This window comes from Pseudopodoces humilis, chromosome 2 (genome assembly GCF_049639895.1).
Source record: "Pseudopodoces humilis isolate 2021_Gansu_Grassland_sample_001 chromosome 2, ASM4963989v1, whole genome shotgun sequence".
In the NCBI taxonomy this organism is placed as follows: Eukaryota; Metazoa; Chordata; class Aves; order Passeriformes; family Paridae; genus Pseudopodoces; species Pseudopodoces humilis.
Window position 1 is genome coordinate 37,759,712 of NC_142201.1, and position 25,614 is coordinate 37,785,325.

The 25,614-nt window shown below is 35.6% G+C and overlaps 1 protein-coding gene across 1 annotated transcript in view; it reads left to right on the forward strand.

Annotated features, from left to right (window-relative positions):
• NALCN (sodium leak channel, non-selective) overlaps positions 1 to 25,614 on the forward strand; it is a 230,438-nt gene that overhangs the window by 30,514 nt on the left and 174,310 nt on the right. Inside the window, exons 5-7 of the mRNA XM_088051078.1 lie at positions 408 to 547; positions 1,345 to 1,473; positions 19,969 to 20,123. Coding sequence (XP_087907204.1) covers positions 408 to 547; positions 1,345 to 1,473; positions 19,969 to 20,123 — 424 coding nt within the window. The remainder of the gene's footprint in view (positions 1 to 407; positions 548 to 1,344; positions 1,474 to 19,968; positions 20,124 to 25,614) is intronic.

Sequence of the window (25,614 nt, forward strand, 5' to 3'; positions counted from 1 at the left end):
TTGTAAAAAATCTTAGTGCTGTGGAAGATTAACAAATACTGGTTTTCATATTTTGAAATATATATTAATCATTAACAGTATTGTGAGGAATGTGTGGGGTAGGACTAGCACAGAAATAGGCAGCAGGCACAAGCTTGCACAGTCTTGATTTGTTTGAGACTCAAACATGATGAACATGGGCAGAGTATATTTTATGAATTTCATTAGGGTAATTTAGAAGTGAATTAAAATATTTACAAAGACTTTTCTTTTTAAAAAGTGTGGTTGAAGTAAACTGCAAAATAAGCCAAGATTGAAAATGAAAATAAAAAAATCATGTGTAGTATTAGTACATTTAAAAGCTCTGAAAGTGAACACAGGTGCAGGATAGGGTCATGAGGACAAACCACTGATTCTTTTCTTTGTAGGTGTTTGAAATAGCTGAAATAGTTGACCAAATGTCACCTTGGGGCATGTTACGGATTCCACGACCGCTCATTATGATTCGAGCATTCCGAATATATTTTCGTTTTGAGCTGCCAAGAACTAGGATAACAAATATCCTGAAGTAAGTAAGGCTGTTGTCTGAAAAATAATAGAGCTTATTTCAGTTTTGACTTAGAAGACTCTGTAATCCATCAATGACCCTTCATGCTTAATGGGCATTTTCCGCCTGAGTTTTCTGGCCAAAAAAATCTTGCTATTTTCCATATTTAAGGAATCATCAAGTTTTGTAGAACTTTCAAATATTTAAATAAATTTTAAAGTACTTTGCTAATAACTGTAGCCAGCAATTTTCAAACAATGGAAGTAAATTCCATTAATATGTTCCATTAATATGGCCATTTAATAATCAAGGTGAATACCTTTAGTAGGGTAATATTTGTAAACAGCAGTATGTGAGCACATGCCCTGATCATTCCAGTTACGAGTGTGCATGTATTGCTGTATATACAAAGATGCAAACAAACATGTGTAAGTGTGCTTTGTACAGCATGTAATGGCAAAAAATATGTCATGGTAATGTGAAAGTGTTTTTTGGTCTTTATTTGGTATCAAGTTTATTTCATCACCGTATCTTGTCTGTATGAGTCATTAAATACTATTTTGCACATTTTATTTGGGTATTTTGGTTCCACCCTTTGCAGTTTTCAGCTGGTTTAATTACCCTTACTTAGGGGTTTAGAAAAGAATCACAGCTCCCTTCTCTATTTGTGTACAGAGTGAGAGAACAGTTTTATGAACAAATTTTCTACAGGATGAAATACTGCTCCCTTATGCATGAGCATATTTTCTATGCTAGAGCTCTTCAGAGGAGGCATCACATTGCCTGTGCTTTCAGTGACCTGTTTATCTTTTTGCCAGGCGTTCTGGAGAGCAAATATGGAGCGTTTCAATTTTCCTTCTGTTCTTTCTTCTCCTGTATGGGATCCTGGGAGTGCAAATGTTTGGAACTTTTACGTACCATTGTGTGACTGATGACACTCAGCCAGGGTAAGTTTGCCTGTGCAGGCATGACATGTGCCTGTTCTTTCATTGTATGTGTTTCATTTCAGTTGCATCAGTAGATATAAAATGGACTTAATAGATTAAAAGCAGTCCAGCAAAATACACTAAGACAAATTGAGGAAACAAAAGTAGTAAGTATTATAAAAAATACAAATTTTAGCTGTGACAGAGAAATTACAATTTGTAGCATTTGGCTACGACCTGATTTAGGGGGCTGAGTGACTGTGTATGTTGGATGGGGCAGGGAGGTGACAGAGCAGGAAAGCAGAAGGGACTTTTAAGAAGAGCTTTGCCACTTGTGGCTGACTGGTGATTCATCAGCTTTTGCACTCTTCTGTCTTTTCCTAGAATGTCTTTTTATGGGGCCAGACCTAAAGAAGACCTAGAATCATGGGATTGAGGAAAAGTTCAGGCTGGAAGGGACCTTTAATGATCATCTAGTCCAACCTCCCTGCAATGAGCAGGGACTTCTTCAACTAGATCAGGTTGCTCAGAGCTGCTGTCTAACCTGACCTTGTATGCTTCCAGGGATGGGGCATCCACTGCCTCTCTTGGCAACCACTTCCTGTATCTCAGGCCCTTTCTGAATTAACATTTCTCTGAGATCTGATGCTCAGATTCAAAGACCCTTTTTTTCCCAGCCTTTGCAAAATACTGATAATATATATTTTAAACTGGTAATTGAGTATATACATCACATTCTTGATTCAGCATGTAATTAACCACAAGATCACTTTGAAGTACAGTGTAGCCTCTTGAGTCACTGAGATGGCTCATGAAATCACAGATAATATGCTTACCTGTCCTGTTGAATTGGGGGCTTGACTGTGTCCTTGGAGTGTCATTACATTGTGAGACTCTGTTACATCTGTTTCTTTGTTTGGTCCCTGTTCCTTTGGATCCTCTTGCTTTGGATAGGGAGATGTTGGCTCTGGAGTTGTGGCCTTTGTTTTAGTCAAAATTAGATTCTTTTAATCCTGTATTGAATTTTTCAGATCATAAAATTAATAGAGTAAGCATTGTAAGAAAGCAAAACACCACTTAATCTGCTAGTGAGCTGCATAAAATATCTGATGATTGCAAAACCGTGTTAAAGCTTTTTCTAAACTAGAACCGAAAAAACTATCAAATATAAAATTAGAAACGGCAGATACAAAAAAGGTTATAAAATTATTTGAAAATATGCTAGACCAAATACCCTAATGTGGTATTTTGTTAATTTTAAAAAATTACTTTGGGACACTTTCCTAATTATTTAATCAATAATATAGTAAAATAAGAAGCTGATCTTCATATACTCCATGAACATAAATTTGTTCATTCTGTTGCTCTTTTTAACAGAAAATCTTCAAAGCACAGATTTTTTGACAGTTTACTGTAGACATGGGGAAAAAATTCTTTGTAGGAGATTTGGTTGTGGTAATGAGAAGGTCTGCAATTCTGTGAGTTACAGTTGTTGGAAAAAACAAGTGAAATACACAACACAGGAAAAATTTGGCATTATGTAATTGCTTGTGTCACTAAATATAACTTTTCCTTGAAATCAGCAGAAAAAGATGAAATGTGACATAATAATGTTTGCCATATGGAAATACAAATTTGTAACTTTGGGGATGCCCATGAAAGTTTTGGCTGTTTTTTTCTGTATGTGTTGGGTTGCTTTCTGAATAAGGCATTACTATTTTTTAAAAAATAGTATACAGAAACCCTTCAAGTTTAGGTTTTTGAAACGCTGCATTACAGGAAAACCTTAAAAGGGACAAATATCCAGTGTATAAAAAGAATTTAAAACCTGCCTAAATAGGGTTAAAGTTGGAAAAATCAAGTATGCAGAACTAAGGAATTTTAGACTTGAGGTTGAATATCTATCCTTAACTCCTTTTTCTTTTACATCATCAAGTATATGTTTTTAGCTGTATAAATATTAGAAATCTAAATTAAGTTACTTTTAAGGTACCTGGGATAGGTTCCTTCAGCAAGCAGTTAATCAATTTTGCCATCTCCAGACCATACCTATAATTTTAAATGACTCCTATGTTTGTTTATGATGACTACTGTTACACTGGACAACACTTTTTTTCCCTGAAAATGTTCCTCCAATTATTCTGATGAATGGTGCTCCTCCAAAGAACAACATACTTTTTTCTTTGTTTTTGACATGTGGATGTATAGCTGTTTTGGCATACTGCTCATTCTTACTCTAAAAATACTAACTTCCTCTTCTTGTCTGTAATATTCATCATTATATATTGTGAAGACTTACACCTATTTGTTCATTTTTTAAATTTTGAGGAATGCCGTGCAGAAGATCAGGTTGGAGTTAGGGTGTGTGTGCCTTCTTCATATAGGTCAGCTTCCTTCCTGGAGTTAGCTCCAGAATTTATAATTCCCACCATGGGCTAGGAAAATAAATACAGAGAAGGAAATAACAGTTCTTGTGCAAAAAGAGGACAATATGGACCTCTTTGGAGATATTGGTCCAAAAATATAATTAGAAGGGGACATGTCACTTCTGAATCCAGGAAAGTTTATTAGCTGGGATGTAATAGAGCACAAAAGTATGAAAATTGCCTTGCCAAATTTTACTTTTGTCTTTTAGGTTCAGTTTCTCAATTTTATAACGAGGGTTAAACATTCCTCTCAGAGACTGAATCTGTCTGTCTCTCTGTTTCAGGTGGCTCAGTTCCAGGCAGTGGAGAGGGGCCAAAGTTGGCTGTACTTGTCCTTAAATAACTTCATTCTTTAATGAGCCACAGTTGTAAATGTTCAGTATTTTTTCAAACCAGACCCCGGGTTCCCAAGTCAAGATTAGAAAAATGAAAAACATCCAATTAGCGACCACCTGTGAGAACTTCAGTTTTAGGTGTTTTGCCTCTTATTATGCAGAAGTCCATGGCAAGCAGGAAGGGTAAAATCTTATTTTTGTGGTCAAGACTTCATCTATTTCTGACATTTTAGAAATCACTCTTAAGTCTACTGTCTTATGAATTATTATTATTGTGAGGGAGTCAAGTTTCTTTTGAAAATGGTGTCTTAATATCTTCCTATTGTTTTTTATTTGAAAGGACTTGTTATCCTCATCAGACACTTACTGCCTCTTTGACTGCTGCAAGTTCTTTTATCTTTCTGTCCTCAATGCCCACACTGCCTGACCTCCTGTCTCTCCACCTCCTCAGTCATTTTCTGATGTTATCTCTGACAAACAAAAATACTGAAGTGAGCCAACCACAGTCTATTCTGTCTGAGAAATCAGCAGAATCTGACTTGCTTACAAAGGCTGAAAAGTTTATTGTTGTTTGATAAGTCCACTTTTCCTTTATTCTTTCAATTGTCTTCCCTATAGGGAACACTGTCTTCTTCTTAGACAATTTTATTACTCTATTTCCTCATGTTTATGACTTGTCTTTTTTCAGCTATCCTGTAAAAATTTTCCTGATGATATCTCCAACCAATATATCTTTTTCTGTCAAGAATTGGTGTATTACATGGATTTCCATAGTATGGATCTTCTTTAGTTGCTTTAAAGACAGTATGTTTGAAATATAATCTATATATAATACAATTATCTTGATAAATCTTTGTTTTATAAAAAGTTTGACAGGGTTGGTTTTTTTTTTGTTACATCTGAGATAAATTTCAGGGATATAAAATATAAGGTGAAAATAGTTGTGTTCCCAGATCAACTGTAATTTACTCTTGGTGACCTCCAGTATACAGAAGGTACTTTCACACGGTAAAGGAGAGAGAATTTTTTTCCAAATAACTGCTGTAGCTACTTAGAGCTTTCTTTATTTTTACTCCCAAAATATGTTTGACTACACAAGAATGATTCCAAAATGCGTGATTGGTTTATATGTATTCCACAACAGTAAATTTTCCTTTTGAAAATCTCAGTCTGCACTGGAGCTAAGGGAAAGGAAGCCTCCTCAAAAAAGAAAAAGCTAATATGGCTAACTGCCATAAATTGTAGTGTTTACCTTTTTCCCAAAGTCATTCTTTAAGGCATCTTTTTTTTTAAACACTTTTGGTAAGGTATAGGCTGAATATTTCTGTAGACCCATCTGCCTTATCACCATGGCAGTCAGTTTAAAATCCTTCTTTGCAAACTTCTTGTTTAAAGCAGGAGGTGCCCAGGAAAACAGATAAGAAAAATAATTACTGAGTAAAGGAAAGATCTAAGAGGCTCCTGGTCATCTTTCCATCTGTCTATGGATAGGCCATGAATCTGTCAGAAAAGCTTCAAAGACTCTGAAGCTGAAAGTTCACCACAATATCTAATAGAGGAAATAAATATGATTAAAAAGAACAAAAGGAATTTGAGATACTGTCTTACATCAGCAGTGGGAAAGTGAAAATGAGCAATCAGGTTTCTGAGAAAGGGAAGAAATCAAAGCCCAAGCTTGAAAAATCAATGTAACAGGACTTCTTTAACAGAGCACATTAATTTATTGATTTTAGTTAACAACCAGATCTGTTTTAATACTGTCTTTGGGATTTATTCACAATCTCTCTTACTGGTAGCATGTCTCTAGTATAAACTCCTCAGGGACAAGAGAAATGGAAAAAATTTTACTTTTCCGGGCCTGATGTTGTTTAAACCACAACCAAAACCAATTAAAATACAGCATCAGTCAAAAAGGGAAGTAATTCAGTTAAAATAGAATGTCAGGAAGAATGGATGAGAGTGCTGATGTGGTGACCAGTATTGGTGCCCAAGAGAAAGAGCCTTCAGGAGCTGGGCTCTCGTCACTTTCAGGGGGCATGTGATTTCTGAGCAAAAATCCTGGTTTTTATTAGAATTGCTATACAGATAGTTACCCAAAGTAATTACACTGTTGATTCATTTAACACAGATTTTACACTGTTTTTGTTTATCCAGCTCCGTTTTAAACAAAAAAGTGACCTTTCCTTGATGGTATAGGATAGAATGATGAGAACCTAATTAGCTCCTGGTGGCTCAGTAATGACATGTACTTTTCTGTATTAAGGTTTGGAGCCATTTAAGTTTACATAATTCTCTGTCTCAGTGTAGACATCAAAGTTGATTGAATTTCTTCTCAGGCTGCCAATCTTTATGGGACTTTTTTGGGGAATAAGTCCTTTTGAGTAAACTGGAGTGGATTTTAAAGACTATTGGGGAAATGGTTGACTATAAATAAACAAATTTCAATAACATAACTACATAATTTCCTTTTTGCTGTAAGGAAAGTTTTATACTGAGACACAAAATTTTTACCTGATACTCTCTGTACAGAAATAAGGCCTGGTGAGTACTGAGCTTTCCACAGAAACCTGCAGGAGTCCAGGATGCCAGAAGCCAGAATATCCTCCAGTGTATCACAAAATTGAGGGAAAGACCAGACATCCCCAGAGATACAGAATCCCAAGAGTGATCTCCATTGAATCTGCCTGATGGGTGACTGGGTAGTGTTTGATTTCTTAAATATAAAGGAAGCTATGAAAATTCTGTTCTTTATATTGCAAGAGGAAGCCAGGCAACTAATATTGAAGGCTGTGGATGAACTTGTGAGCAGACTGAAGCTATCATCTCAGCTATTTTATTAGTTCTGAGAACTTGTGGAGGGTGGGAAGCAGGAAAACAGTAGAAGTTTAAAAAATGAGGAAGGAGACAGGACAAGAAAAGCCAGGGAATTATCTCTGGAATACTGTAAGCTTAACTTTTTTCCCTGAAAGAATTCTGTGGTGAACAAACAAACAAAAATTTTGTAAGCAGTTGGAATAAAACAAGGAAGTGAGTAGGAGCTAATATGGATTTCTAAAGGATAAACCATGTCAAATAAAACTGCCTGTGGCAGCATAACAGCCATGTGAATTGGAGTGGATGTCAGTCATATTTCTTTAGTTTAGAAAAGCTTTGCAGCAGTCTCACAGGACATTTTTGTAAGCTGGAATGAAAAACACAGTTAAGGTGAAAATAATCATAGAATAAGTCCAAAACTGCTTAAAAAACATGCTCAGTGAGATGCTATTAATGTCAGAACAGAAAGAACAGGGATCCACATAAGTCAGCCATGTGCTTTTTGGACTTTCATTAACATCCTGCATGGTGGCACATAGAATATATTTATTGCACTGAGGATGATGTGAGGTTGGGAAGGACTGCACATGCTTAAGAACGCAAGATTAGAATGGAAATGGTCTTGAAAAATTGAAGACATGCTCTGAAAAGTTGGATGAAAGACAGCAGGGACAATATACTGCACTTAGGAAAAACCAGCTGTACAAATACAGCATGGTGAGTGATGTGGAAAAGGCAGTTCTTCATAAAGTAATTTAGAAGCATACTGGAGGAACAACAGTACTGTGCTCTTGTAAAAGTGTAAAATTGTAGTATTTATAAGATATAGGCATCATCTGGAGAGACTCTAAAGGAGACATATGTAGAGGGAGAGAGCAGAGCTGATAAAGAGTGTTTAGTGGTTTATTAACTTTAAAAAAGTAGTGGACATATCACAGGTTTTGCGTGGATAAGCACTTTTGCATAGAGTAAAGGAATCTGGTCTCTCTTTCTGTAATACACTAGAAGAAGAAGTACACGTATCAAATTTCAGGATGAAAATTTCCTGTTAGATAGAATATTAGGAAAAAAGTTTACAGTGGTAGGGATAAAGTTGCACCTGTCTATTTCGTTGGAGAGGCTCCCGGTTTCACTCCTGAGGATCTTTAAAACAGTGGAAACTTCTCTTGGGAGAAGTAGAAATAGTCTGGGGTAGAGAACTATATTTTACACTGTTGAGTGTTGGTATCCAACCTTATTTTTTTGTGATTTTATGTGGTCCTTCTTGACATAACAAAAGGTATTGTTATCCTGGGCACCTGAAGAGCTATTTGCCTTTGCTACATCTCTTTCAAAGGGTGATACATTGGAAGTGAGGAGGATTGTACATTAGGACAGAAGTGAGAGAGTGGCTTTCTGCAGTTTTTATTTCTCTCCCTTTGTGTACTATCTTAGGTGAGAGCCTATTCATGAATGTTCCAATTTCATTTTTCGTCCTACCCCACATGGAATGGCCAAACTTCACACCAAAACATGCTTTTTATTATCAGAGGTGTTGTTACTAATTGTCGTGTTCCAGTTATGTAAAATATGTTTCTACTCCATCTTTACATGCATCTCCTGTCCCTAGCACTGCTTTTTTAGTTGCTTATGTAGTTGGTCCCTCACTCCCCTGCTCCTTCTCTTGTGTAAGATAGAAGAGTTTTTAATAAATTTCAATAAAAGTCCCCAAATCCAATGTCACTGCTTAGTGTAGAAGACCTGCCTTTATTCTCAGTGAACTACACTGTTTGTACTTGACACAAATGCATACCACATGTGCTCTTTTCCAGTGCCTAAAATACTTGCCACCCTTTTGTCCCTGTTGTAGCAGGCTGTGCTGGGCTCATTGATGTGTGATTTAACCAGTTTTCTTCACAAATTCATACATCACTGCCACCTTCTTCCTTTTAGCTCCTTGTCTTAATTTCCAGTTTGCCTCAAATAAAGGCTTGGGGCCCCTGCCAAGGCAGCAGGAACAAGATACCTGTTACAGTTTAGCCTTTTGTGCTGTCTGCCTGTCTTTTGATTGTCATGGCCATTGACCAGCGGCAGTTAAAACTACAATCCAAACCAACTTACTGTACACCTTCTACCTGGCAGGTTAATGAGAAGGGCTTTTCAGCTGCTATTTGAGGACAAAGCTTTGGTTACAGACTGTCAGTGCCTCATTTAATTTTCCTTTAGAGCAGGAGGTAGCCTGTAGGCTTGAAGGCTAGACCAATTTCAGATTTTACATTTGGGTCTCTTGGAAACACAGGAATATTTTAGATCCCTGAAAAAGTCATTTGACCTTATTTGATCTGCAGATGCATATTTTAATGATACTTCTGTCTGTAATGCCCTGACAAAGAAGCCCTTTCACCAGATAAAACAGTGAACCAGTTTTGGCAGTAAGTCTTCCTGCCTACCTTGAGTACCAGTCATGCTATCAAATGGAGATGTCAAGCTGCTTTCTCTCAGGTAAAGTGAGAGCTTTGGCAGATGGGCCCCATCAGATAGGCAGTCACCAAATGCTAAATAGTTTCCTTTTTGAGCTAGCTGGATGATGTTGAAAATTTTTTCTTAGGTGCTCAGTGGTAGCAGCACCTTCTGCTGGGCTGTCACATCTCCAGCCACTTGAGATGTTTGTGACTGGTGTGTGTAAATGCATTTGATGAAGGCATCCTGTGTATGGTCTTGACATTTTGCAACACAACCTTTAAGAAGGAATTGGTTTTGCATGTAGTTCAGATTTGGATTCAGGGCAGTATTTTTGTATCATGTATTCATGTATCAAGATCACCCTCTCTGGTGCCTATGGGAAAAGTCTAGTGAGATAAAACTGCATGGTGAAGTGATTCAAAGAAGGAGTCAGGAAAACCTTCCCCACTCACTGGTTGCAGCTTTGTGAGGCATCCAGAAGTGCTTGTAAGATTTGATGGAAGTAATTCCCAGATGGACTTCAACCTTGGATTGTAGGATTTTCAAACCCTACAGTGCAGATTATTGGCCCTGTGTTTTTCCCCATAGTGGTTAGACAGCACCTTAGAAGATATTTTTCTGTATTTCATCCAGAGAAGTCTGATACGTAACCTTAGGAATTTTGAAATGGTCCTGAACATACTTTAAAATCAACTTGAGTACAGTTTTCAGCTTAGATTGTTTCATACATTTCAGTTTATGACTTTGCAATTTAAATGAGAAGAGAGGTGTTTTTTACTTTTAAATTCTATAAATAAATACTGTACTGGATTATAATAGTACTATATGTTTGAGATCACTTCAGCTTGTAAATAAGTCTAATTTAATATACCTCAGTGACATGCACATTCATGCAAGCTAGATAGATTTGAACTCTTCTTGTTTATTTCATGTATATTAAGCACTTGTGACAGCCTCCTTCATTGTGTAAATGCCATTAATTCATGTTATTTTGATTCCTCTGAAACAAGTTTTGCATTAGCATACATATCACTCAATTGCCATTTGAATTCAGCTCTGTCGTGACTGATTGTTGCAGTCACAAAAATGGGGTGTCAGAGTTGTTATGTCATGTGGAATTTGATGAAATCTCAAAATAGTACGGTTTGTGCATGCTGCTTTATAAACAAATGCATACTGGAACTTCAGAAATTTTCTTTTTTTGAGCTTTTTTTTCTAGTGTCTGCATGAATCTAGTGTTCAGCACTCTCCATAGGATATATTTCTTCTTCTACTCATTTTTCTGTGGTGAACTTGAGCAACTTAGTTACTTTGAAGGATAATGGCTGAGTAAGTTGAATTTAATTTCCTCTAATGCTAGAAACAAGTGATCAAACCAATAGCTTGTCAAATTTGTCGAGTAGCTGTAACCATCCTGTTTTCATTTGGGCAAATACAGTATTGCCTTTGTGTGACATAAGTGATCTGCCATGAGGACAGAATCATCTGACTTTGATGTTAGCACCTGTGCTAGGAACCTAAATGCCCTGAATTTGTTCTCTGGCTGTCAAAGAGAGAAAGGTGCCCTCAGGAGTGTGGATGACCTTGAACCTCTGGAGATTTATTTCTATCTTCATTGGCTAAAATGAGGTAAGGTAAAGTCAGGATATCAGAGCTGCAGTCTTTACTTGTGCAGCTCCTTCTAGGGGTTCAGCAAAGAAGTGTTGGATCTTTGAACTTTTGCACCCTGAAGTGTGAAATAAGGTTGGTGATTTAATCTGAATCTGTTCGAAATTCCTGTGCAGTGAGTAGCAATAGAAGGAACATCAGAGGTACATTTTTAGACCCTAACTTAGGTCATATATGAAATGAAAAAATACTACAATCAAAATCAAACCAAACTTTACTCAGTATTGCTGCCTCACGTAATAGGCAGTGTGATGTAATGATGCCTCATTACTGAGTATGGGCAGGAGTAGAAAGTAAGACCATTACTTTTTTTAATTTGTTGAATAAACATGTAGATAATTTTCTGCTTCTAAAATTATTTCAAAAAAAGGTAAGAATATCCAAGTTCCATCCACAGACTCCAACTTAGACACTACAAGATTGTGAAAACTGGCAAAAAAAAACCCCAATACAATGCCTGAAAGTGAACAGATAAATAGTGAATAAAAGATCTAAATTGAATTTCAAGATATTAAAAAAATAATTTACCTTGGGAAAAAATACTGAAAGAAAGTATATTAGCAGCAGTAAAATATTACAGTAACTATATATTGAATTTAAAATTAAAGGTAACTATTAGATCCTCTAATTAGACTTCAATTTGCTTCCCTTCTGTGAAATCTTATAGCTTATGTCTGACTCCAGTGTGTCTCCTAGGTATGTATCTGTTACTGACTAGTTTGCAGGAGAGGAATCATACGCAAGGGAATTTTTTGTTTCTTATAAAAACCATTTCACTGTTAAAAAATGTTCCTAATTCATTATTTTTAATTTGTCTGGCTTCAACTGTTAGCTTTCTATTCTTATTATACTTTTTTATGCCAGATTACAGAACCTTAATTCCTATTATTTTTGATGTATGAATCCATTTACAACAATTGAAGCACCTTTCAATATCCTTTTTAATGAACTAACATTATGTAGCTCTTTAGGTATTTTACTGCAAACCATATTCTTCAGTGTTGTCATTTCATTTTTTTTCTATGACTTCTTCAGTTTTTCAAATATTAAAATGGCATCAAATATATATATATATGTTATACTAATGATAATTTGGATAAATACAGAAAGGAACATTAATTCATTATTGCTTTTGTGTGTACAGTCTGGGGAAGCACTTTTTTTTCTTGCCATGATATTAATGGGACCATTGTGAGAAGATGCCTTATTCTATCCCCTCATCTCAAACTTTTATGTGGCACTTACATTCTATAACACAGTATTTCCATCCTCTTATCCCTTTTAATCCACAGGCTGTAGGCCACAAGATTTGCTTTCAATGATCCTGCCATTATAACTTTGCATTTGGCTGTATTAAAGCACATTTTGGGTTGTTTGATCAAGCTAACCAAGTAATTATGATAACTTGTCAAAATGCCTTATTGTTATTTGTTTCTATCCTTATTAATTTTACATGTTTCTCCCTCATGGATTCTGGTAGATCATGGTGATCATTTCACTGGCAAGTATTTTTTTGACATGTCAGTTAATCAGTTTTCAGTCCATTTAGCTGGTGCTTTATTGATATTATATAGTGCCAACTTTTTAATGAGTCATGTGTTACTGAATGAATTGCTTTAAAAAGTCCAAGCTAGGCAATTTTATTTGACAAATCTGTAATCTTATAAAAATCTTGTTACTATAATGAGAATTATTTTCTCTAGATCCATTCTGGCTGCCATTTATTCCATTAATGTTCTTTATTCTTTACCAATTAGACTTTTTATTGTCTTGCTCTTTCTTTTGTCTTGCTTGATGTCAGGCTAAGCAGTTGAGCTTCTCGTTCTTTAAAAATTAATGGCACGTTAGCGTTCTTCAGGAATTTCCCTGCTATTTCAAGATTTATTAAAAATTAATAGCAGAGATGCCTTCAGTTATTTGGGCTTGTTGATTTGAATATAATTATCCCTAGCAGATGCTGTCTGATATTCTCCTTAGTTACTAATTCTTGATTAGTAGAATCTGTGTTTGCCAAGCTAAAATGTAAAATATGGAATGTTGCCAAAGCTTAAGCTTTGTGTTTATGTTTTCTGTAAAGCCATGAGTCCTTAAGCATGCCCTGTCATATCTTTTAATGTGATAAAAGTAATGAATAGATATAAGAAACAATCTGTTACCAGAAAGAGTTGAAAGCTTTATATTTATAATTACAGATATAATTATCAGGAACATTAAATATGGATGAAGTTTTCACACTTTCAGTTTAAAAGATAACGCTGATTTTGTTGTTGAATTGAAAACAGGAAACTGGCTCTGAAAGTTTGGTACATGAGACTTCAGATTTAAATTTGACCAAAAGTAAAACATAACATTTAAAAATGGCCCTCAGGAATGCTAAGATTATAAAATATCAGAGGAAGAATTGTGCCTAAAGAAATCCGTAGTCCTTAAACCAGAAAGGTACTCTCTGAAATTTCTTTCACGAGTGATTTTGGTTAACAGTTACTGGATTCTCTAGAGTCTGTAATGACTCCAGCAGCAGCATGGTTCTAAGTTGCCATCTCTTTCTCCACAAATTAGAAGGTGTATCAGTAGAAGTCATTTGCAGTGTGGTGCCATTTCACTGAAGCTAACAATTACATATGTGTCTGACTACACTGACAGGAAAGTTCGCTCGCACTGCGTGCATGTTGAAAAAATTATGCCAAATTATAATGATTAACTACTACTGCGAATTTTAGAAATATCGTTATCAGTGTTTTATTCATTAATATTGTCCTTGCTAAGCTGAGGTCATAATGGGGTAATAATTATGAAAATGGTAAATAGAAATCTTCATTATAGACACAAAGATGTTACAATTATTATAGCACAATATTATTATTTTTATTCTAACAATTGTACAGGGGCAGCTGTTATTATTGTTAGGTCTGTAAAAAGAGCACTAGTGTAAGGAAGAAGTCTAGGAGCCATCTGTTAACAGCAGTTGTATGTTCAGTTTCCCACTTAGAGAAGGAAAAGGACTTGATTGGATGAGCACACTAAGAATTAAGATATGGCTCTGGGAATAAGAGACACATTTAAAAGGATGTGTAAATCCTTTTAAATGTTTAAGCAAAGGAAAATTGCTTAGATTGTTTTTATGATCATTATGCAACAAATAAACTTTAACCTTTCTCCATTTTACTTTTTGCAAGAAATCAGGTAAAAAGCAAGCAATTTTTCATCTAGGCTTCCTATGTTTCAAGTTCCCAGAGTTTCTAAAAACAAATGTAACTTGCACTACTAAATAAAAATTCTGATATTTTTTACTACCCAATGGTATCATGAACTATCTGAGCTTTTAAGAGGATAAGTTCTAATTAGAAAAGTAATTTAAAACTTCCCTTCTGCACAATGTTTCTGTATAATATTGTCATAAGAATCTTAATCACAGATTTTCTCATTTTTATTGGTATAAAATTACAGCCATTAGTTATAGTTATGCCATGAGTATTCTTTTCTTCTTTTTCATTCCATAAATTATCTTCCTTAAGGAAAGTCTTTTGATTGGAGAAGAAGGTTATGTGCTCTGTAACTGTCTGGAGGTACAGGGGAAAACAAACTAAGGCTGATGATTTGGCTGATCATAGGAAGTGTCATTTTTTTTAATTTGAGGTGTTTTTAACTTGATGCACTTACCCATGTGCAGGCATATCCAAGACACTCAAGTTAGGATGCAGGGCTCTGAGAGACCAGCAACCTCCTAGATCAGCATCTAAATGTTAAGAGGGCTACCATGAGGCATCTCATGGGCACCAGTAATCAGTATGAGAAAAATAAAATTGAGTTACAAGTCTTGGCTATTTGCATGGACTCAGTTGTGAGAGGGAGCTTTAAATCGATAATGTGAAGTGCTGGTGACTAAACAACTTATTGTGAATTTGGAGTGAAAAATCTGTTCTTTAGTATGATTCCATAAATTAGAAATAAATTTGTAAAAAACAAGTTTTTATTTGCTATCCTAGTAATTTGCATTTGCTATATCTGATTTTTGACCTGAGAGGTTCCACTACCATTAATATACATCTATATATATATATTTTGCTTTTATATTTTGTTGTTACAAAAAAAGGCTCCGAAACATTGTTAAAATCAGAATGCTCATGACACAACTGACTTTACTTTCTCACTATGAACTCAGTTTGTAAATTATATTCATTTCATAAAATAGTGATATAAGATAAAATTTAAAGATTTAAAAAATAAGTTCATGGACTATAATAGGCGTGTCATACTGTGTAGGGAAGTTGTTTCATGGTAATAAATCACCCTGATTTTCAGAATAAAGACAAATTAATTACATATCATTGACCTATATATGTACGAGAGCAGTGTATTAATATTCAGCAGATAACTTGTCTAAAGTCAATGTAGAAAGACAGTATTACTTCATCAGAAAGCATTTATTGAGAGATCCTAGCCCATCATCCATTTAATTTGAGCCTCAGGAACTACTTCTGTGTACTGTGTTGTCTGGATTTATTTAAAGTTTACTGCTAGAGTCTCACTAGCTTGGTGCTTTTCCCTTGTTCTGGCAATATGGCAAAGCAGAAGCATCTCTTCTGAAACATATAGGAATGGATTTTTTTCTTTTTTCAGAATTGCACTTTCAGAGTTAGACGTCTAGCATAAGAAAAAAATATAATTCTTGATATCTAAAAGAAAAATCTTTTATCAGTCATCTGATCTAAGCTTTTTTCTGTATTAATACTTTCTATACATCAGTGTCCATTTTGTGTTTAGGTTCTATCACTTTCTGAATTTGTTGCTTGACATTAAATCATAGTTATTGAGAGTAACCTTTAAAGTCTTCAGAACTGCATAATCTTTCTCTGTTCTCAAAGGTTTTTGTTATCCTTCATCATATGCTTGGTGTGGTTTTGATGAAGCTGGGTTCATAGGGTCCCCCAGGTCACTGATGAAAATGGATAGCACAGAACACGCTGCAAATTCCTCTGAGCCCCAGTTAATGTATTTCTCCCTCTTTGGAAGCTGCATGGTTGCTACTTCTTCGCTTCATGATCTACAAGCCATTTTTTATGTCTGCTATGGTATTTTTAGCATGCAGTAATTCTCCAGTCAGAAGCTGGGAAGTGCCTGGTTTTGTACAGGGACAGACATAGGGTTCCTTTTAACAAATACACAAAATTCTTCAGCTCCAGTTAAGTAATTTTTACTTATTAACTTCTTTTCCTAATCAAGCATTTGAAATGTTTTTTTATTACCTTATCAACATTATACTTCTTAGGTTTTGGTTTGGGTTTTTTTTTTTTGTTGTTTTTTGGTTTTTTTTTTTTTAGATTTTCTAGATCTGAAAACTACACAAGGACCTTTCTAAGTTAGAATGGTTTTTTGGTGGTATCTTAGAAAATAAATGAAATACCAGAATAAAAAATATCCCCCTTTTTTTTTGTCCATCTCTATTTTCAGAAGAGAAAGTCAGGCTAGCAGAAAACAAGAAGCTAGAAGCTATCACGGTAATTTATCTCTTAGGGTGTGAAAACTCTTTGAAGAACTGCCCTAATAAATCGAAGGTGCTTAAAGAGGGATTGTTCTCACATGAGCACATGGTGGTTGAAAGACCAGTTTTGTGTCAGATGCCATGGAAAACAGGCACTGTACTCCCAAGAGACATCAATTCAGGTCCTTCCTGTGTTGTACATATGTATGTAATCATAACATTCTTCAGGCACTTAAAAGCATGTCAGAGTAACAGTCCTACGCCTTTAGCAACAATCTTGTTATTGAAGAATGCCTATCAAGTGAAGTAGAGTCAATTATCTCCTTCTGCATCCTTGGCATTCCTGTGGAGAACTAATTTCTCAGCTTGCCTGTTGGGTTGATGCTGCACTCCACAGACTGAATACTCTGCATAGAAATATTACTGGTCTATTGGGATGAATTATTTCTTGTTCATAAATTTATCCAGGCACCCTGTTCAGAAAGACATTTAAGCACATTGCCTAATTGAACTTTTTAGATGCTTAAAACTAGTTATGTGCTGAATCAGTATCTCAGTACTTAATTGATATTGAGTATGACCTATGAAGGAATAAAATTTAAATCATCTTATATTGAAAACATCTGGTGATATTCTAGTCACTTCTAGGTATCTAATATTCTCTAGTCTGTGTGTACTAGTCTATGTTTATTTACTGTCTTGAGGTGGAACAAAACTTGCCAAGTGACAGTGATCCAAACAGGCCTGTATCTGTACAGGTACTATAAGCAGAGATTCTTCATTTTTAGCCTGAATCATACTCCATGCATGGAGACAGCTTTTTATTTTCCTTCAAAAGGAGGTTAAATTAAAAAAAAAAATAAATCTAAGTTTAAATGAAGCATTTAAATGAATGCTTTGCATTGCAGTGATTTAGAGCCAGCAATGCTTTTAATAATATGCCCGCAAACTGCTGGCCTCTTGGGATTTGAGGGATTTTCTAATGCGAGCTATAATGTGTAATTCATTAGCTGCCAGTAACTGGGGTTCTGAATCTGTCTGAGCCAATGAATTAATTTTGATTTCTAAAAATATATGTAAAATATTGTTTTATGTTAATCCTATATATAATAATGGCTTTTGGATGGCAGTATCATAAATTTAACATAAAGCATGCAACTGGGTATGAATTAACATCTTCTAGTTTAAAGGAATTAGGGTGAACAGATTAATTTTGAAATACATAAGTGACATGCACTGAGCATGTTTTACAAAGGTGGAACAAATACATATATGCTTGTGTATCTGTCTTTTTAGTTATACATATTGCTAAATTTTAGGGTGTTCTTTAAAACTCCATCTGGAACTGTACATGTCTGTATGCATCCAGATATATATGTCTCTCTGGTATCATAAAGAAATGACTACAGGATAGATGCCACAATTGTTATTTATCTGCATTTATAATTGCCTAGGAAAAATTTTGTAGGATGTTTTGGTTTCACACTGACAGATTTCAAATAATGTAATGCTATTCCATGCAGTGCATAAAAGCAATAAAAAAAAGTTATTAAAAGTAATTAAAGTAATAAAAGCTTCTGTTCACCCAGTTTAGTTGTCAAAATGCATCTGTGAGTCATTAAAGGAAAAGGACTTTCAGAAGAACAATAAGATACTAATTATATTAAAGGGCAGGCTGAAAATTTTCACCTTTTCTGTGGACAAGCAAGATAATTTAAAATTATGTATTTTAAGACACTGGTTGATTCCTCAGGATAACAGAGTGAATACTACAACATTTTTTTCATAACTTTCAGCAATTCATTTTGGGGTTTTTTTATCAAAAGTCTGTGCTATAACCAGGAAGTCAAAATCAACCTGAACATGAATACCGTTTACTGGTTTTTTTGGGTTTTTTGGGTTTTTTTGGGTTTTTTGTTTTCTTTTTTTTTTCTCAGACCAGAACTCACCATGATTAGTTTTTCACGTCTGATTTGAAATTGCCCTAGGATTGAACCAAAAATCAGGATTTTCATATGCTGAATCAGAGAATACAAGCAGGGAGAAAATCAGTTGTTGCTTAGCTGTGTGCTCCTTCAGCAGAGTTGGAGCATTATTTGGACCTTTTTTCTCTTTGGTTTTCCCAGCAGCCCCATAGCACCAGTAATGAATCCCCACTTCTGTGCTGTGTTGCTTTGCAGACCCTGGCAGGGACCTGCTCACTGGGGGGTGGTTTGCTAAGGTTACCTCTTAACTAAACTACTGGAAAAATGGGGTGGTCAGTCTGTGGCAAAGGACTGTGTATTGTGATTATTAACTGGGCACTGTAAGTGATTAGGGGGAATCAATTGCCTGAGCTTCCCCTTTCCAAAGTTTGGCCGTACTTAGATAACCTGTATTTATGTGTCCATGCCACAGGCATGTATTTAATAGAATAGAGAGAAACAAATTTGTCCTCTCTCTCCTTTTAGCTTCTATGGCCTTTAGCTCTGGGCCTACCTAAATTCCCACCATGGTCCAGTGTGACAAAGCCTCCAGCAGCTCAACCACATCTGCCAGAGGAACTGGGAAAACCAGTGATGCTCAGCCTCTGACAGCAGTACAAAATGGCCAATGCTGTGACATTGTGTTGGGGCATTGGCCCTTGTCTCATGATCTTTGCATTTTAAAATGCTACTGTCACTTACCTAAATCAGCCTGAACTTATTCAAGCCAGTTCAAATTTTTTAACCTCTTCTACCAAATCATTGGACTGACCTAAAAGGAAGTCAGATCTGTTTCAGTTACACCAGTGCCTAGATACTAACTGCACTGCAAATGTAGTGGTTTGACTTTATTCCTGTGACCCTTCATGTGTGGTGGAGACCTGTCCTGACCAAGTTACAAAAAGCTGGTTACAAGCACTCTGGTGACTGACAAGTCATCCACAAGGATCCTTTTAAGGAGTGTCAAAGCAAGCACAGGTAATGCCTTTGTAAGTCGTGGGATTGACTGCAGTTGAACACACTCTCAGGATCTGCAAAGGAGCCTGAAACATTGTCTTCAAATTGCATTAAAGACCAGTTGGAGCAGCTGAATGTTAACTCTTCCATTTCTTGGAGAGTCTTCATTTTTATGGGGTCTCTAGGCATTAGTATGAAATTTCTGATGGTAGTATTTGTACTGTAATTACGTAAGGGTGAAGTTTTATGAGTGTGTTAGCTTGCCCTTTACAGTAAGTCCTTAATTAATGAAAATTGTGTATACCAAATAACATTAGATAGTAAAAATAAAAGCTGATGAACTTTTCACTTTAGTCATCTCACTTTCAAATATTTAGTTTTGCTATCAACTGAGTTTATGTAACAAGTTAATTTTGTATTTTTCACAGAAATGTAACCTGGAATAATTTAGCTATCCCAGACACCCACTGTTCCAGAGAGCTAGAAGAAGGTTACCAGTGCCCGCCTGGATTTAAATGCATGGACCTTGAAGATCTGGGACTAAGCAGGCAAGAGCTGGGCTACAGTGGCTTTAATGAGATAGGTCTGTCCTACTGGTAAAATCTATTTCAGTATCCATTTAAAAATGTTTTTGAAATGAATGGAACAGATAATTCATGTCTGTGCTGAAAAGACAGCAAGTGCAATCAGTATTCTACTCAAGTAGAGCACATGCCAGAAAGACAAGCTGTGCTATTTGCTTTGCAGTTATGATATATTTTTACATAGCCTGGGATCCCAGGATTTAAATACCTCTAAACAATGTCTTTATAAGGAGTTAATTGCTGATTATCACCGTATGCAAATGTGATGACTAATTTCTGTTTTATTTTTGATTCATTTTTGAGTATAAAATCCTGTTTGTCTAATTTTAGTAGTAATTCCCATTAAAAAAAATCTTTTTTTTTTAATCCAGAAATACTTTGATAATCATCTTGTTACTAAAGAGAAGATGGGAGAAAAAATGATATTATGTATCTGTAGCAATCTTGGTCCAAACTGTGTAAGTCAGAAAATCAGCCAGAAAAATGATTGAGAGTCAGGCAAAGTTTGCAATACAGGTGCAATTTGTGTTCTGTGCAAAACACAGCAGTTACCAGAAGAATATATTCTCTGACAGCTGCAATGTTGTGATGGCACAGTGTTGTGCCATCCCCATGAGGAAATGAGTGTAGAACACAAAAGCAGGAAAGGTGGCAATAGCATGGGCAGCTATGTTAAGATCCACATCCAAATTTAAAATATGCAGTTACTCTGTCAGAACATTGTGGTTATTTCACATTTATTGAGCAGACAAAGGTCCAAAAGGAGCCTGCAGCTGTAAATTTTCATTCCAGGACAGGTAGGGAAGTACCTTCAATGATAGCATATACACACAGGCTGAATTCTTTCTGATGCATCGCTTTGATACATTTTTTTTTTTAGGTTTTCTGGGGGTTTTTTGTTTTTGTTTTTGTGTTTTTGTTTGGGGTTTTTTTTTTTTTTGTTGTTGTTTTTTGGGAGTTTTTTTTTTTTTTCATTTTCCTGGCTTGAGCTCCAGACTGTTATCCTGACCTCAGCTGAACTTGAAGGTAATGAAAATGTTTAATGACTAAATGACTGAAATCATAAAAGTTTTCTTGAGTATTGAAAGCCTTTGCAGCTGAAATTGCTTCAGTTAGTTCCTGAATATTCAGGTTTCTGGATATACACAATGAGCCAGAGAGTTACAAGGAGGACTCAGAGTCCTTCTACAGGTACTCTGTGATACCAAATAATGAATGAACAAAACCTGCCATTTCTTTTTTCTTGTGAGAAAGGGAGAAAAACCTGATTACAGCCAAGCATCATTCTGTTCCCTCTGGAAGCCAGATGCATACTGTTTGTTCGGTACTGTTAGAAGTTACCATAGATAGTAACAATTTTCTATAATTCTTTTCTTCCATAGATCTCAAAGGATAATTCAGTCTGATCTCTCAGTCAGCCTTCAGATTTATTATTGTCATGCCTGGATGAGCATGGGCTGACTTCACACTAGAACCTGAAACCATCCACATTCACATTCTGTAGTTCCAGGTAGTTTAGGAGGAGAGGATGACATAGGGGTATTGCCAGGATAATTAGGCCTCAGATTGAAATCACCCTTCTTATCTTCTAAAGAGAAAAAAAAATTGTGGCCTTGAAGGGTACTATTTTAGCTGCCTACCTGATCACCAGGGAATAGTTGCAATGTCTTAGACAAGCTTCAATGTACAGTAGAGTTGAACGAGACCCGAAGTGCTTAATAAAGGAGGATGGCTTGTTTTTAATGATGGGGGCTGGTTGGCAAAGACAGATGAAATAGTTTGTCCATGGATGCCTTCAAAACAGGTTAAAAAAACAAGACTGAAACTCTGGTCTCCTGAATCACAGGTATTATCAATAAGTATTTCTGAGTATTCCATTTTAAAGGTCAGAAATTGTTAATAGACCTAGGAGAATTGTAATTGTTAAATTGTTTTTGTCTAGAAATAGGTAAGCAGGATATAACACCTCTCAAAACAGTAGCCAGAAGTTAAATTGAATATCAATTGAAAGCTGATAACTAAACTTTAAAATACTGGGTAAGACACAGAAACTGTCCCAAAAAATGTTAAATAAGCTTCCTCAAATTAGGATTGTTAAAAACAGGATTATAACCAGCAAGTTCATCAATATTTTATAAATATCCACTTTGTGATGCACCTTTGTGTGTAGTTAACAAGTAAGTAATGAAATAAATATTTTCTGTGTACTTACACTATTTTTTTGTACATTCATTGGTATTTCATTTGCAGATATGATGCAGCCTGTCCTGTTGGAACCTCAAATCTATCATTACAAAAATCACAAGAGCATAGCAGTTTGGCAGCTACTATATAATTAGTAACTCTTAATTTGTAGCATATAAGTACAACTTTTGAATATTTGAATTTGATAATTTCTGTTAATTTTTCTTCTCTTGAAAGAAAAAAGGAGGGATTTTTACAATTTTATTACTGGGTGAAGACCAAACTGTCATAATCAGGTAAAAGTTTACAGAGTTTTTAATATTGTGAATACGCCAATTAGATAGCTTCATATTTGGAAAATACCTTGATTTTGGCCATGCCCTGGTCCCATTTTTATAGGTGGCTTTGACTTCAAAGGATGAAGGTTGAAAGATGATAGTGTCACTTTTGACACTTATTTAAATAAATAAAATATATTTATTTCCCAAGTTTTCTATTTTTAGTTTTGAGGTGTTCTATTTATCTGTTTCATGTATGTTTCCATGCAGGTATATATGTATTGTTTAAGGAAGAACATAATTATAAACTACTGATAAATGTGGCTTGAAGATAACTTGTCAAGATAATTTAGACCATCTTCTTCTGATGAGAAGCAGACTCCATAAGCTTTCCAGGCAACTGGTTGTGTTGCTTCATTGTCTGTGCTCTTAGGAAGATTTTCCTAAATTATAACCTGAATCTTTCTTCTTTATGGAATTTAAGATCATAATTTCTCACCTTATTCACTACTGGCATAGATAAAACCTTAAAAAAAAGCTTATCTGCATCTTTCATTGTGCCTTCCATATGGTTCTAAATGTCTCAGTCTTTTGCTAGAATATTTATATTTTATCCCTTAAATTGTTCTTACTCTTTCTCTAGACCTTCTGAGGTGGCTGATCCACCGCTTAGTTGAAGTGCAGTACTGCCAGAATACCCCAAAAGAGACATTATTTTATGTGGTTTTGAGCTCTGTTAAAATTTCTACATCCCAGTGAGATATCTTCCATTTTCAGAATAGCATGTTGTGGGTGATTCATGTTTTTCTAATTTATTACAGCCCTTGTGTCCAACTGAAAGAGCTGCCATCACTGTTTCCAATCCTTTATTTGTTTATTTATATCTTTATTTTTAAATGTAAACCCTTACATTGGTCTCTGTTGAATAGCATACCTACTTTTGTTTTTCCAGACTATTTCTTCAATTTGCAAGATCTTGAGGAGTTTTAATTCCTCCTCCTGATTACTTCCGCTACCTTTTAGTTTACTTTTATCTGAAATTACATGAGTATAATTTATTTTCTATATATTGATCAAAAGTAAAAAAATAAATAGAACCAGATCAAAATTAGACTCTGGAACTTTGACTTCTTTTCTGACAGTGTTTCATTAATAGCTGCTCATAAGGACACCTAACAAACAGTTTTGCATTCATCACAGAGCAGTATCACCTAGCCACATTCCTCTGTGTTGTCATGGTGAGACAATGTTAAAAGCCTGTAAAAGCCTTTTAATAGATGTAGATCATCAAGTGTTTCTCTTTACAAAACTTGCCTCCATTCCACATTGATACAGCAATGATACAGGAAGATTTGTGCCATAGGTTCTCAAGTGCCTGCACCCTTTAATGTATATTAATAACGTGATACTTACACAGGATGCTTGTGAAGATCATTTTTCCAACATGGGCCACATCAGCATATATCTACAGCTAATGCCTCTGTCCTTTAATGACATATTTCTAGATTGCATGTAGAATGAAATAAACACCAATTAGTATTGCAACTTCGCAAGTGTAATCTCTACGAGTGAAGTTAATAAAATCTAGGGAAGGTCTGTCTGGCAGCGCATCTGCAAAAGTTATAAGCAAAAGTTTCACTTGTAACTGTTGTAGTCAGCAACTGCAGGATCATGTCCAGGGAAGCTACAGTTACTGAGAACCAGCATGGAACAGAAAAGAGATGGGCCTCTGTTCATGAAATCATTTATTCAGCGTGGGAATAAACTTATTCAGAGACAAAGAGTTCTGAACAAAGGCAGGGTGATGGGTTTTGAAGGACAGAACCCTTGAGGGTCTCCACCCTTGAGGGTGGAGTTCAGGGTCAGGGACCACTAGAAACACAACAAAGGAGAAACCCCCCAGGGACTCAAACCCAATCAGAACACCTGGGCCACCCTTCACAAGGGGTTTGGGGTGGGACAACTTCATCCAGGGCTCACGTGCACATCCCCCAGAGCAGGAGGTCAAAATTCACTAGCTTGGCTTACAGTCATGCTTCTCATTTTAACAATGCTTATCTGAAACTAAATATTTGTCTCCCTGAGGCACCTCACAACACAGAACTGTTTGTGAAACTGAAGAATTAATGAAATGTGACCCAATTAGCTAAGCTCCCAGTACCTCAAATCCTTTAGTTTGTGAAGTTCTGGAATGGGAGGAAGGAATATTGAAGAAAGAATAAGATACCCTTGTAGGTGAGCTGACTTAGGCTGTTTCAGGTTCTACCTGATGGGAGGCTAGAGGAAGTTCCTGCTTTCCTATAGTAAATTCCTCTTGAACTCAGTAGAGTTCAAGAACCCAAGTGCTCTTTCCAACAATTAGACAGAGAACTTGACTTCTTAAGTAGGTGTTCTTACACAATGTGAGCCCTAATGTAAAATTAAATCTTTTATTCTTCAGGATGCCTGAAAGATTTTTTGAATGCTGTGGGACTGGGTGGAAGTAAGAGAAAGGATATGAATGAAATGCTTGGCTGGCTGTGCGGATGTGGGTAGCAAAATTCCTTACTGTTGTCTATACCTGTATGGTACTGTCAAGCTCTTCAGTTTCTCAGATTTTTTAGCTGGTTTTGTTTTGGGCTTCTATAAAAAGGTTGATGTTTTCTTCATCTTAGAACAACCTGTCTCCCACTGAGAGTATCAGGTACATTCACAGCTAGCCTTCTTTCTGATTTTATTCTCTTCTTGTATTTTTCCTAGCTGTGTTTAATTGTATAGGGTGTAGCTGAGAGCATGACAGTATTATGAAGTGTATAAAAAAAAGTTAAGCTAAATATTGAGAGAAATTAATTTTTTTTGTAAACAGACAGTACTAATTGTAAAAATTATTTGTCATATTATTGTATTTGTTGAAGTATTTGCATCTGATACACCTAAAAAGCATAAATATATTTGTTGAATTAAATAAGAGCATACAAGTCTTGGGAATTGGAGGGCTATATGACAAGTACTTCTGCCTTCCATCTCACTGTTTATCTGAGTGTGCATC